We start from the raw sequence: 16,024 nt of genomic DNA, 5'->3' as shown, positions 1-16,024 counted from the left end.
CTTTACTCAGAGGCAAATAAGCCATCAAATTCTACCCCACAGACCAACGACCAAGCTATATATAATTAATAAAGATGCATGACTTATTTGTTAAGGGGATTCAAAACTTTAAAGAATAATTACATCTCGTTCATATAATTTTTTTTTTAGTTGTGTAGCCAAACTATTTAAAATTGACTGGCCGGTCTTACCATAGCTTGTATACCTTGGATAACAGAGCATAACTTGCAACCCTTGCCCTGCAACCTGTGATGGGTTTATATCCTCAAAGGCCGAATTTCCAGAACTTTCAACTACGTTGAAAAAATAGCTATCTCAACATTTTGATTAGAAGTGCTTCTGGAAATGGTGGGAGTGAGCGGGGGGTTAGATGCCCTCCTATCACTTTCTACTATTAAAAAGGACACTAGCCCTTTCAAAGTCCAATCGAATGAGCTCTTTTTGAAGTTTCCACCACAGCCCTTTCTATTAAAACCTTGTATGTCCCCAGGGCATAGTTTACAACCCTTGCACTAAGGGCTATGAGGGGGTTATCATCCTCAAAGGCCTAATTTCCAGAACTTTCAACTACGTTGAAAAAAATGGCTACTTAAAATTTTGATTGGATGTGTTTTTGAAAATAGTGGGCGTGAGAGGGGTTAGTTGCCCTCCAATCACTTTCTACTATTAAAAAGGACACTAGACCTTTCAATTTCCTAACAAATGAGCCCTTTTTGAAGTTTCTATGACAACATTTTCTATGAAAACCTTATATGCCCCAAGGGCATAACTTGAAACCCTTACCCTGAAGACTCTGAAGGGGCTATCATGCTCAAAGACCTAGTTTACATAACTTTCAACTACATTGAAAAAATGGCTATCTCAAAATTTTGATTGGATGTGTTTGTGGAAATAATGCGTGAGAGAGGGGTTTAGTTGCCTTCGAATCACTTTTTACTATTAAAAAGGACACTAGCCTTTTCAGTTTCAAATCGAATGAACCCTTTTTGAAGTTTCTGCGACAACCCTTTCAATAAAAACCTTATATTTCCTTAGGGCATGACTTACAGCCCTTGCCCTGAGGGCTCTGAGGGGGTTATCATCCTCAAAGAACTAATTTCCAGAACTTTCAACTATGTTGTACAAAATAGATATCAAAATGGACAGGATTTAAGTAATGTAATAATTCAAGCTGCACGTAGTACATATTGCTTAAAAAAAAAATTAATTGTAAATCAGGATTTAACATTGGCAAAATTTTGCAAATGCTAGAACTAACCAAAAGCTAGAAATAGTATTGCTGCTGCCTAGGATACAATAATACCTAGAAATATGGCATCCTTATTTTTAAACTGATGCAAGGAGATATGATGGCTGAATACCCGAACAAAAGACCACCTTTTTCCTATTCAAAAGACCGGAGGAGCAGGCTATTTTGGCCAAATCTATGTAAAAAAAAAAAAAAGGATTCTCAACATCCCCCTCAACATGCCCTGAGAGTTTTAACTCAATACCCTAACCGTTTTAGTTAGTTCACCATCACTCTCAATATGTCCTTAGAGAATTTACTTAATGCTCTAAGTTGTTCCTGAGACATTTCTGTCATTTCCTTTCGACAACCAGCATTACATAGCGTTATGTTTTAGTTTTACATTCTCCTCAATATTTCCATAAAATTTTATCCTTTACCGATAGTTGAAATAGTAGACTAGCTGTAGAAGTAGTAGTAATAACATGCACTAAATGTCCTTTGTTTAGTACAAGATCCCTCTTAGCGTGTCCTGAAATTTTTGTCTTAATTCCCTTAGCCTCAGTAGTATTAGTAATCATAGTAGCAGTAGTTATAGTTGTACGGACATAAGGCCTTTTTGTAATTTCTACATCCCCTGAACATGCCATGAAAATTTTTTATCACCTTATCTGAATAAAATGGATGATTTGATAGGGTTTGCATGTATATAATTTAGTGGTTAGATTGTTTCTAATTTTGGGACCCAACACAGCTTGCTAATTCCGGTACCCAAGAAATTAGAAACGAAAAGGATAATAGATGGCATAATTACATCTCACTGCATATAGGTAAGGATTGGAATATTAGTTGTAAATTATTTTTAAGCTAGGATCTAATAAGATACTATATACATGGTATATTTAGAGGGTACCGTGACGTCGTCAAGTTATCCTTGAAGCTGCTTTTTGCTTGACTTAAGTAGTGTTAAGTCGTCTGAGAAGTCAATATCATTGACCTGGACTTCGGGGCTTAATCTGATGACCTGGACTTTCGGGACTTTCACTATCTACGGAGTTGAAGGCTGTCTCAAAGTCCACAAAGATCATATAAATCTTCGAAAACCACTCCCTGTCTTCTTCAGTAAGAAGTCTAAGCGTGAATATAAGGTCTGCACATGATCGATTTGGCCAGAAGCCATACCGTTTGTCTCGGATGTGATGATCAAGTTGTCTTCGGATCCTCTGTAGGATTATATATGACACCAAATCACTAGAACACTGAAAAGAAATGGATAAAAATAGACTGTGTTGACGGACCTAACTTGCAAATTAGATATTGCAATATGTAGAAAGCCATAATTTTGTCTGGTGATTAAGTGACTGAGGTATAGCCCCCTAAATAACCCTAATTTAGGTGTTCAGCTCCTTCTATTTTCAGCACGGGTGCGTGAAAATTTTTTGGTCCAAGCTCTTATTTGAAATCTTTAAAGTAAGGTCGGAATCAATCTCATTCTGGTTCGAACTACCAAATAGTTATTTTGGTTCAAGTTAAAACCCTTGCGTGTCAGTCGAACTGTTTGTGGGAGTTTGTCTAGTTGCTGTCCTATAAACAGAGTGAGATGTGCTTTTTATTCTAACAGTTGGAAACATAGTATTTGAACTGTAAGAATTCAAAGTATTGTGAGGCTAATAAAGTCTCAGTGGGGCTGACATGGCCACTGGGAGCTAATGTTTGAGAGGAAAATAAAATATCGAATCAATCGTCATTACTATTACTGTCAGGAGGAACCTATGGCAAACTCTCCTCTTTCTCTCAACGAGCTATTCCTGTCAAAGCATGTGAGTTGCCTTCTGATTTTTTGGTGACATAATTTATTTCTCCAGCCATTTCAACAATCCCATAAGGACTAAGGCCCGTTTAATATATCGGCTGACCGATATCATCGGGTCATATAAGGGTCTGTGTCACTATCGGATATCAGAAAAAAAGTATCAGTTATCGACCGATATATATATATATATATATATATATAATATATATATATATATATATATATATATATATATATATATATATATATATATATATATATATATATATATATATATATATATATATATATATATATATATATATATATATATATATATATATATATATATATATATATATATATACACTTAACTTGTCCAGAAAATGGCACCAGATTTCTTCAGGTAATTTTTGCTTATCGAGTCCCTTGGGGTGGAGCCACCAGCTAAATCTGACCATGGTGGAGAGACCAGTAGAGGTGAGTCCAATGAAATCAAAGTGTATTTGTTGTAAATGCACACCCGGTGCAGCAATGTTCTAAATTTATGGTGACTTCAAGAACGGACATCCTCTCCTCTACCAGAACAACTAAAAATAATACGATAAACCATACATTTCTGTTTAATGAATGTTCACTTGCGGGGATGAATGATCCAAGGTTCAATTGGTTAAAACCAAGATATCAAGTCAGGGGCTCAGCTAAGGGGGAGAGGGGATGTTTTAAGGTTGGGAGAAGGGGAGTTCCCAGATGTCGCTACCGCGTGTCAACACCTTTGGAAATTTACCTTGGAAATTAACCTAGTGTGTCCGCATTTGTCGGTATATTGGACGATTTTGTCGACACATTCTTTAAATCCCTCCTCAAAACTTAAAACTCTAGCTACATCCCTTTATTAAGTGTGCCTAGCATGAATTCATTAGTAAGAGATCATATCATATGAAAGTAAAGTAAAGTTTTCATATTAATATGTGACTGGTTAAAATTTAAGTCCTACTATTGAAATTTGGGTTTTTAATAATCAATTTCAATAAATATCTTACGCTTCTTTTTTCAGGTTTTCACGTATTTGTGCTTATAACCTGCTTCGTTAGTTAAATTTTTTCTTATTTGTCACTTGCACAAATATCCGCCATTTCGTTTGTGTGCTCAGGAGCGGATCAGAAAAGGTAAAAAAAGCAAATAATTCTTGTAAATAGCCTAAATTTTGGAATCCACAGTGAATTATTGAGGCTGTTCGTTGGTGGATAGCAGACCAGGAAGAAACATGTGAGTATGAATATGGGCAGAGAAGAAGGGGAGGGGGGCATAAACTTTAGGTAAGGTTTTTTTCCGGAGGGGAATTTATCGGCCCAATCCTATTGACTGGCAACGCAGCATTGCGCTTAAACATGATTACACATGAGACATTGCTTTATCATAAGATAAAAGCTAGCAAAATTGAGCCAACAACATGATCTTTGTTGATGATCGATATAGTGCATAAAATTATTCTTCAGGTCACGGTGTTGATTTTCAAAAATCCCATTGTTTTTTGGTGTGCACTTGAAGAAAAACTTCGCTCAATATGGACACTAGTGCTGATATTAGTGACATATTTTGTTTTTGAAAGCATATCATTATCAGAAAATAAAATTCTCGGAAAAAACAAAACAAGACAGTTCATTCACAATTACCTTTTAAAATGTTCCAGCTTTTGCGTCCACTATTGATGCCTTTTTTATGCTGATTACGAATACAATAAGCATTTCTATCGGAATTTCAACCCCCCCCCCCCTATATATGCCAATTCAGGGTTAGTTTAGTTTTGGTATACCCTATATAGGGGGGGGGGGGCTGAAACTCATTTCCGATAGAAATGCTTATTGTATTTGTAATCAGCATAAAAAAAGGCATCGAATGGTGTATTCACTATAGTCCTAACTCAATAATATTATTTGGTAGATATTTACCAACCATTTTAGTTAGTTCACCATCACTCTCAATATGTCCTTAGAGAATTTACTTAATGCTCTAAGTTGTTCCTGAGACATTTCTGTCATTTCCTTTTGAGAACCAGCATTACATACCGTTCTGTTTTAGTTTTACATTCTCCTCAATATTTCCATTTACCCATATTTCGTCCTTTACCCATAGTTGAAATAGAAGACTAGCTGTAGAAGTAGTAGTAATAACAAGCACTAAATGTCGTTTGTTTAGTACAAGATCCCTTTTAGTGTGTCCTGAGATTTTTGTCTTAATTCCCTTGGCCTCAGTAGTATTAGTAATCATAGTAGCAGTAGTTATAGTTGTACGGACATAGGGCCTTTTTGTCCCTGAACATGCCTTGAAAATTTTCTATCACCTTATCTGAATAAAATGGATGATTTGATAGGGTCTGCATGTATATATTTAGTGGTTAGATTGTTTCTAATTTTGGGACCCAAAGCAGCTTGCTAATTCCGGTACCCAAGAAATAAGAAACGAAATAAATCATAGATCGCATAATTGCATCTCACTGCTTATAGGTAATGATTGGAATATTAGTTGTAAATTATGTTTAAGCTAGGATCTAATAACATACTGTATACATGGTATATCTAGAGGGTACCGTGACGTCGTCAAGTTATCCTTGAAGCTGCTTTTTGCTTGACTCAAGTAGTGTTAAGTCGTCTGAGAAATCAATATCATTGACCTGGACTTCGGGGCTTAATCTGATGACCTGGACTTTCGGGGCTTTCACGATATACGGAGTCTAAGGCTGTCTCAAAGTCCACAATGATCATATAAATCTTCGAACACCACTCCCTGTCTTCTTCAGTAAAAAGTCTAAGCGTGAATGTAAGGTCTGCACATGAGCGGTTTGGCCAGAAGCCATACTGTTTGTCTCGGAGGTGATGATCAAGTTTTGTTCGGATCCTCTGTAGGATTATATGTGAGAGGATCTTTCCAGGTATTGACTGTAAGACCCGCCAGTTGCCCCGCCAGTTTGACTTATACCCCGCCAGTTGCCCGGCTCAGTAGCGTCTCCTTTTCTTAGTATCCTGATGAATGTGCTGTGGTTCCAGTCTGATGGTACTTTGGCCGTTGACCAAATCCGACTGAAGAGTAAAGACCTAAGGGGATGCATAAGGATATTGATGCCCTTATCATCTCGGCATATATGCGGTCCAGACCCGGAAATCTTCTATTCTGTCAGTTTCTTTGCTGCTTCTAGTATCTCACTGGCAAAAGGCGGATCCGTGCTGATATTCAGGAAGAATATGGGAATCTGGTATGTCAGGGGGCTCTTTCGGGGCGGGTCTATTTAGTAAAATTTTGAAACGATTTGCCCATAGTTCATTGACTGCACTCTGTTCTGTCACCAGCACCCCCGATGAATTTCTGACAGGACCGTCTCTGTTTGTCAAACATTTCCCGTATGATATTATTGGTGATTCTGTAAACAGTTCTTGATTATCCTCTTTTTGCTGCTTCTTCTGCCTCCATTAATTTACGCTCTATAACGTTTCGCTTATCAATATTGGCACTTTTCTTGACAATTTTATCAACATCTCTATGCTGCTCGTTTTGGAAACCAAGACGATCAGGAACTTGTTGTTTGAGGACAGAGATTCTTATCTTTTTTCTTTCATCTACTAGTTGCCAAGTTTGCTTGGAGAGCCACTGGTTTTTAGGGCTCCTACGGAATCCCAGGGTTGACTTAGCTATTTTGTGGTAGCATTCCTTTATAGCTTTCAATACTATTTCATATTCAGCTTCCTCTGGTATGGATAGAGCTTCAAATCAAACAGTTCGTGGTAACGAACTGTAAGTAAGGAGCGACCCGGCTCAATAGTAACCGAAACTCTAGAAAACGGGTTTTTGATACCAATAGATATATCAAAAGAATCAGATTTCAATGCTGATTTCAAATATATAACTTTCATCAAGTTTAGTGCTATCCATCAAAAATTACGCGCCTGAGGAAATTTGGCTGATTTTCAAAAAAAGGGGGAAACACCCCCTAAAAGTTATAGAACCTTAATGAAAATCACACCATCATATTAAGCGTATCAGAGAACCCTATTGTAGAGGTTTCAAGCTCTTATCTACAAAAATGTGGAATTTCGCATTTTTTGGCAGAAGAAAGATCCCAGATGCGTGTTTATTTGTTTGTTTGTTTGTTTGTTTGTTGTTTTTTTTCCCAGGGCTGATCGTATCGACCCAGTGGACCTAGAATATCGTGGGAGGGCTCATTGGAACGGAAATTAAAAGTTCTAGTTTCCTTTTTAAGTGACCAAAAAAAATGGAGGGCAACTAGGCCCCTTCCCACACTTATCTTTTTCCCAAAGTCACCCGATCAAAATTTTGAGATAGCCATTTTGTTAAACATGGTCTAGAATATGATAAATATGTCTGTTGGGATGACTTAATCTCCCCAAGTACCCAGAGGGAGTGCTAAAAGATATGAACTTTACCCAATGTTAACATATAGTATTGGTTATTCGGAAGTATACAGAAGTTTTCAGGAGGTTTTTTTCTGGTAGTGGGAGGAAAGGGTGGGTCGGGGGTTATGTTGGAGGATCTGTTCATGAAGGAAGTTTTCATGGGGGAAGGGAAATTGCCATGAAGGGGGCGCCGGACTTGCCAGCATTATTTATTGGTTATTGGGAAGTATACAACCATTTTCAGGAAGGATTTTTTTCTGGAGGGGGGCTAGAGGAGGGAGTTACTCTGGAGAATATTTCCGTAGAGGATGTTTCTTTGGGGTAAGGGACATTTCTATGAAGGGGGCGCCGGATTTCCAAGCATTATTTAAGAAATGATCAGAAATTAAATAAAAAAAACCAAGTTTTTTCAACTGAAATGTAAGAAGGAATATTAGAACTTAAAACGAACAGAAATTATAACGTATGTGAGGGGGTTCTCCCCCAAGTCAATACCTCGCTCTTTACGCTACTGTTTTTTTTAGTGCTTTCAAAAGAGCTATCTATTATAATTAAACGTCCTTTGTGATTCAGTGGTTTGTGAATTAAATTTTTTTTTAACTTTTAACGTAAAGAGCTTGGTGTTGACTAAGGGGAGAACCCCCTCATATACGTAATAACATATATGTAATAAAAAAAACAATAAAAAAAACAAGCGATACGGCTCAATAGTAATAGAAACTTTTAAAAATGGAATTTTGATGTCAATAAATGTATCAAAAGAATGTTTTTATAATGATGATTCTAGATATATAAATTTTATTAAGTTTAGTATTACTCATCAAAGGCTACGATCCTGAGAAAATTTAATCGATTTTTAAAGAGGGGGGAAACATCCCCTACAAGTGAAAGAATTTTAATGAAAATCACACCGTCATATTCAGCGTATCAGAAAACCCTATTACAAACAAAAACCCTATTCCAAAAAGCAAACTTCAGGTTATTATTCGCTTTCATAAATCGTGTCCTTTGGTGCTCTGGTGATGTCATCATTAAGGGGTTTAATCTGAGGCTCAATATCGATGTTTTCAGTTTCAATGAGGAATGTCCTCAAGGTCACGGGAGTGTGTTGCAGGCCCACAGCCCAACCCTCCTCCTTTTTCAGGCTTGGGACTGGCTGCCTGATACCTAAGACACTTCGGCAGGTGGATTTCCATTTTTTCTGCTCAGAGAAAAAAGAAGATATTTCGAAAGGATTAAGATTAAGATTGATCCTTTCAGTTGGACAAAGTGTGGAAAATGGGAGAAAATTTTGTCGTATTTTCTAAGGAAATGTCAAGAGTTAAGGGACTTTAGAAATGTAGTTTATGGATTGGATAAGGGAGGAGAGTTGTTGGTTGAAAAATTATTGAGGAAAGGGTGTTTTATAAGTATTAGGAGTCTCGTGCGGTTTATTTATGTGGGGATAGCCCATTGAGAGGGTGTTCTATGATGGTTTTACTGTTAGCTGTGTTTGTGTTTCTTTCTTAATTGGTTTATTTAATAGTTTAGTTGATTTTATTAATTGTTAACTACCACAAATCAGCATCAATAAATAAATAAAAACCAAAAGCGAACAGAAACCAAAAGCGAACAGAAATTAAAATAAATAACCTAGTGAAACTCAAAACGAGCAGAAATTAGCATGATTCGGGCCCACAACCCTTATGCCTTCTCAAGGCCAGAACATAATTTGCACTTTACTGAAAAAAATTGAAATGTTTTTACTTTTATAACTTCAATAAATCCAAAAATATTAAACTTTTAAAGAATAGATATTCTATGAAAGTTCAAACTTAATACCCAACACCATTCTTGATGTACGCACTTTTGACGATCTGAATGCACATATTGTGTTTTGATTTTCAACTTCATGTGGATAGCATTATTGTGGAGTACTAGTATCATAGGAGTAGTGACAGTAGTAGCAGTAATGGTGTATTATTATTAGTGGTAGTAACAGCAGTAGCAGCAGTATCAGTTGCAGGAGTGCAGGTACATTTTGCCTTTTGGGCAATTCCATATTCCACTCATGTTATCCCTTCTTGATAAGATAATCCGTTCTAAAAATATTGCTGATACGCACGTATCAGCAATCTGTCTGCATATATTGTGCTTCGATTTAGTTAAACATTTCCCCTCAACGTTTTCAAATATATTTATTTCAATATCCTCAGCCTTAGTAGTACCCGCTACAGATGTAGTAGTTTTAGTGATAGTAGTGGTAGTAGTAATTGTGTTAGTAATTGAAGCAGCGGTAGCTGTACTAGTAGTAGCGTGCAAATATTGCCTTTTTGATCAATTAAATCATCTTCCTTGCCATTTCCTGAGATTCCGAAATTAATATACTCAGTCATTCCTGATTTACGCCCTTTTGACTGCCCATATACACATAATATGTTTTAATTCAGTTCAAAACGCCCCTCAACATTCCCTGAAACACCTTGATACCCTTCATATGTTAGGAAAGTAGTAGTCAAACATGCATACCTTTTCTAAATAACATATAATATATGTAAACAACGAACAACTTGCCATTACACCCCTAACCCTGAGGCCTCGAGTAATATCCCAAACAAATAATTACTGAACATTCAACAATGCAGAAAAAAATAGGTGTCTCAAAACTTTGTTTGGATGTTTGTTGATGATGATGGGCGTGGAGGTAGCCTACTGTTAAAGGATTGTCAAAATGGGACAGGACAAATATCTTAGGAACATAATAAGACACTAAGTCTTAACTTCCATGGCAATCTGAGGGAGTCTAACACTAAATCAAAAGCTATAATGTGCATCCGGATTGTAAAAGAAAGTATGTGCAATATCTCCGGAACAGCTAAGGGTGTTACTTTGTAAATTTCAAAGCATATTGTTGAGGATGTTAAACTAAATCAAAGGACACCATTTACATCTAACATTGTCACGAAGGCGTATTTGCGATATATATAATTCTTTTTACGAATCTAGTTTCAACAAGATTGAATTTTCTCACTTTTCTGTTAACGGGCAATTTGATATAAAACGATCCATTTGAGTATTTTTGATAATTTCCCATCAACATATTTCAGAAACATAAAAATTTTGATGGTTTCTACTTCTGGAAAGTATTATTTTAATAGCGCTTAAAAGCCTTTTTAGTTCAAAAGTTCATATACAAATTCATTTATACTTACTTCTATAAATAGCATTTTCGCATAGCTCTGGGCCCTTTCTCCTTGATATAGGTTCGGCTCCAGAAACATCATTTTTGAATATACAAAGCTTCCTCATTGGAATAAAAAGAGTCTTTTAGAATAATAAATTAAAATAAAATATACTTTTTCTTTAGAGACATTTGCTTTATTTTTGAAAATTTTATTATTGTAACTATCATATTGCATTGATAGAATATCTGGCCAAAAAGTCAAAAACAGTTTACAGCTAAATTGCTTTCAATCACATAAGAAAGGTGCACAACTTTATAGTTTTTTTTACCTAAAAAGTTGGTACATTTCTAAGATCATGAATGTGGATCGCTAGTTTTGGTTTCTTTGAAAAATCAATAAGGTAATTTAGATGGTATGTTTAATAGTTTTAAAGATATTTTGTGTTTCTATGGCAGAAAAATGTATGTATATATTCGTTGACACGCTACGTTTCCTCTGAAAACATCAGGCCATATCAACTGAAACAACCAGTGGAAGGGAGGTGAGTGAATAAGGCATTTTGGATGAACATAAATCTTTGGCTTGCAATTATTCTCTAATGATGTAAAATAAAAAGCTTCAAAATAGGCAGAGATAATAAATACAAAATGACAATTAAACAAAAAATTAATATATAAAATTATACATCTATTAAGACTTATGTATGGAGGAAAAAATATTGTATGTTATTAAATCCTAGCTTAAACATAATTTACAGCTAATATTCCAATCATGACCTATATGCAGTGAGATGCAATTGTGTCATCTATGATCTATTTCTTTTTTTTTCTTGGGTACCGCAATTAGCAAGCTGCTTTGGGTCCCAAAATTAGATATAATCTAACCACTAAATTATATACATACAGACCCTATTAAATCATCCATTTTATTCAGATAAGGTGATGGAAAATTTTCAAGGCATGTTCAGGGGATATAGAAATTACAAAAAGGCCCTATGTCCGTACAACTATTACTGCTACTATGATTACTAATACTACTGAGGCTAAGGGAATTAAGGCAAAACTTTCAGGACACGCTAAGAGGGGTCTTGTACTAAACAAAAAGACATTTAGTGCATGTTATTACTACTACTTCTACAGCTAGTCTACTATTTCAACTATGGGTAAAGGAGGAAATTTTATGGAAATATTGAGGAGAATGTAAAACTTAATACAGAACACTATGTAATGCTGGTTGTCAAAAGGAAATGACAGAAATGTCTCAGGAACAACTTAGAGCATTAAGTAAACTCTCCAAGGACATGTTGAGAGTGATGGTGAACTAACTAAAATGGTTAGGGTATTGAGTCAAAACTCTCAGGGGCATGTTGAGGGAGATGTTGAGAATCCTTCTTTTTTTTACATAGATTTGGCCAAAATGGCCTGCTCCTCCGGTCTTTTGAATAGGAAAAAGGTGGTCTTTTGTTCGGGTCTTCAGCCATCACATCTCTTTGCATCAGTTTAAAAATAAGGATGCCTTATTTCTAGGTATTATTGTATCCTAGGTAGCAGAAATACTATTTCTGGCCTTTGGCTAGTTCTAGCATTTGCAGGATTTTGCCAATGTTAAATCTTGATTTACAATTTATTTTTTTTTTAAGCAATATGTACTACATGCATATTTTTTACCTTTTATCAAGTTTTTAAAAGGTTTAGCCCCCGCTTATCTCTCTTGAGTTTACTTCATTGTAAGTTTAACTGAAATTCTTCCTTTTTATATCTGCTCTTTTGTGTTTCATTTATTCATTCATAGCACGAAATTTGTGCTTGTTTTAAGCTTGAATTATTACATTACTTTAATCCTGCTCGTTTTAAGTTTTGATGTCTCTCTTGTTTTTTCAGCAATGAAAAAATGAAGCAAAAATGAATTGGTAAATGAAGCTGAAAATTATTTCAGCGAACAGAAATTACAATAAATAACCGATTCAAACTCAAAACGAGCAAAAATTAACATGAGTAGGGCTGACGACCTTCATGCCTCATCAAGACCGCAACATGATTGTACTTTAATGAAACATACATACATTTTAGATATTTTTATTTTTTTAACCTTAATAAATCAAAAATTATTAAGACTTTAAGGAATAAATATCAGTATATGTATATTAAACTGTCAATCCACATTCATTTGTTCTTTTTAGTTGGATATAAAGTGCTTTGGTCAGAAAAAAGAAACAATATATTGTGCCTGTATCGTTCTTTACTCAGGAAGTGCTACTGCGCTGCCTTTGATGACACGTCATTGAAATTTTGACTTACCTTTAAATACGGAAGTCCATTAGAGCATTGGTAAAAGTATCTGCATTCACTTGGATCTGAGAAAAGACCATTGGGTGTAGGACAGTCGAAGCAGTGGAAAAAATATTCCGCTGTCACATTTTGAAGTGGTCCAATCCCTTCACACACTGCTCCTCGGATAATAGTTCCTCCTTGGATAAATTCTTTCAGAGTTGCATCGCTTGCCAGCCAGTTAATTGAACAATCGCAAATAAGATCAGGGGAACCCCAGCGGCTCCAATCAATATAACCGTAACCATTACCAGCCAACATTTTTTCTTTCCAATTTTCAAAAATAGGCTCAAAAACAGTTTTATTAAGATGTCTTATAGTGTGTCCTCCCAACTCTATATAAACCGATTCTTTTGCATTGTCTACGAAGAATGGTTCAAATTCTTTAAGGGGAACTGCCTCAAAATATATTCTAGCATGTTCATTTCCACCTGACAGCAAATGACTTGGTACAACTGTCAAACGAGGGTTATTTCTGAAAGTAGCATGTTGTGGTACCACCCAATTTTCAGCAAACATATACGGTGGAAGTTTTTCAATTCCTGTATTCTCAATAAGGTATGTTCCCATTATGCTGGCCTTGACTGGACTTATAGTTTTAAGATTTGGCATATTTCTTATGTACAATTCTCTCATATTACTGCCCTCAGTAAAATCAAAAGATATAAAATCCAATTCTCCCCCGTTTAACGACACTACCCTCAAGTTCTCACATCCTTTGAATTGGTTTTCGTTAAGTACCAAAAGTTTTGTACTTTTTATGTATAAATAGTGCAAAGTATAGGTCGAGGCAGAAGGGTCGAGGCAATCAATAGCCTGTGGATGTATTGTGTGCAGGTTCTGTGCAGCAATATTGAGCGTATAAAGACGCAGTTTTTTTAGTGAATCTGTTTTCAGTTCTGTCAAAAAAGGAGAAGATATGTGAAGAGATGTATAAAAGCCGTCAAATGGGTAAATACAAGCAGTCGCTTCTTCATTTGAGGTGGCCAAAAATAAAAATTCCAAATTTTAAATCAAAATCCAAAATACTTTGCTAAAGTATCAAAGTAGCGTATAGATTGCAAATCCTAAACTGTAGATTAGTGAGTCAAGAGATACGATCTTTTTTATTTGTATGCAAGAACTGTAATACTAATAACTACGAGTATTATTTTAATTTTTTCAGCCTTGGAGCCGAAACTATTTTAGACATATAGAGAAATTAAATAAAAAAAGACAAGTTTTTTTAACTGAAAGTAAGGAACGACGTTAAAACTTAAAACGAACAGAAATTATTCCGTATATGAAAGGGGCTATCCCCTTCTCAACGCCTCGCTCTTTAAGCTAATGTTTTTTATTGTTTTAAAAAAATATAGTTGTGAGAAAGTCAAATTTTAGCGTAAAGAGCGAAGCGTTGAGGAGGGGATAGCCCCTTTCACATACGGAATAATTTCTGTTCGTTTTAAGTTTTAACGTCGTTCCTTACTTTCAGTTAAAAAAACTTGTTTTTTTTTATTTAATTGTTGAACGTTTTTGAATTGATGCAGGTTTTGGTTTTGGCTCACCATACATGAATAATTAAAACAAAATTTGCATATTAATTTTACTTTTATTTTGTTAAATGGCTTTCTCGAAACTTGTTTAATTTTATTTGCGAACGTTTTTATTAGTAATAAATATACGTAACTTACGAATTACCTTACATAACGAACTTCTATATTCATAGATTTTTAATACGTATATTAGGGGGTTTGCCTCCTAGTCAATACTTTGCTTTTTACGCTAAAGTTCGAATTTTGTTCCAATTCTTTAAAAATGAACCATTAATCACAAAGGCCGCTAATTAGAATAAATAGCTCTTATGAAAGTACTAAAAAATTTATGGCTTAAAGAGCGAGGTATTGACTAGGGGGTGAACCTAATCATATACGTAATATTTTCTGTTCATTTTAAGTTTTGATATTGCTCCTTACTTTCAGTTGAAAAACTTGTCTTTTTTAATTTAATTTCTGATCTTTTAATAATGTTGGGAAATACGGCGCCCCCTTCATAGCAATGTCCCTTTCCCTGTGAAAACTTCCTTCATGGAAAGATCCGTCCATATAACCGCCCCCCCCACCTACCAGAAAAAATCCCTCCTGAAAACGTCTGTATACCTCCCAATTACCAATGCTATATGTCAACACTGGGTAAAGTTCATAACTTTCAGCCCTCCCTCTGGGGACTTCGGGGTATTAAGTCATTCTAAAAGACATAGTTATACTATTGTCGACCATGCTGAACAAAATGGCTATCTCAAAATTTTGATCGGGTGACTTTGGGGAAAAAATGAGCATGGGAGGGAGTCTTGTTGCCCTCCATTTTTTGGTCACTTAAAAAGGGCACTAGAACTTTTAATTTCCATTCCAATGAGCCTTCCCACGATATTCTGGAACCACTGGATCGAAACGATCACCCCTTAAAAAAAAAAAAAACAAAAAAAAACACGTATCCGTGATCTTTCTTCTGGCAAAAAAATGCAAAATTACACATTTTTGTAGATAGGTGCTTGAAACCCCTACAGTAGGGTTCTCTTATACGCTGAATATGATGGTGTGATTTTCATTAAGGTTCTATAATTTTTAAAGGGTCTTTCCCCTTTTTTCTAAAATCAGCTAAATTTTCTGAGGCGCGTAACTTTTGATGGGTATGACTAAACTTGATGAAACTTATATATTTGAAATCAGCAAAACTGTTTTTGAGCCTATTTTTGAAAATTGGAAAAAAAAAATGTTGGCTGGTAATGGTTACGGTTATATTGATTGGAGCCGCTGGGGTTCCCCTGATCTTATTTGCGATTGTTCAATTAACTGGCTGGCAAGCGATGCAACTCTGAAAGAATTTATCCAAGGAGGAACTATTATCCGAGGAGCAGTGTGTGAAGGGATTGGACCACTTCAAAATGTGACAGCGGAATATTTTTTCCACTGCTTCGACTGTCCTACACCCAATGGTCTTTTCTCAGATCCAAGTGAATGCAGATACTTTTACCAATGCTCTAATGGACTTCCGTATTTAAAGGTAAGTCAAAATTTCAATGACGTGTCATCAAAGGCAGCGCAGTAGCACTTCCTGAGTAAAGAACG

The 16,024-nt window shown here is 35.6% G+C and overlaps 1 protein-coding gene across 1 annotated transcript; it reads right to left on the bottom strand.

Annotated features, from left to right (window-relative positions):
* Positions 1-6,455: 6,455 nt before the first annotated feature.
* LOC148956186 (uncharacterized) lies at positions 6,456-13,913 on the bottom strand (the record flags this gene model as incomplete). The annotated part of the gene is made up of 3 exons (XM_089097568.1): positions 6,456-6,763; positions 10,621-10,732; positions 12,891-13,913. Coding segments are annotated over 3 exons (1,443 nt in total), but the record flags the coding sequence as incomplete, so codon positions are not given.
* Between the last annotated feature and the right edge of the window lie 2,111 nt (positions 13,914-16,024).

This window comes from Artemia sp. Qi Xiang Cuo, chromosome 1 (assembly GCF_049724085.1).
Source record: "Artemia sp. Qi Xiang Cuo chromosome 1, ASM4972408v1, whole genome shotgun sequence".
Classification (NCBI taxonomy): Eukaryota; Metazoa; Arthropoda; class Branchiopoda; order Anostraca; family Artemiidae; genus Artemia; species Artemia sp. Qi Xiang Cuo.
Note: the sequence above shows the minus strand (reverse complement) of the source record. Positions and strands in the feature narration are given on the sequence as shown.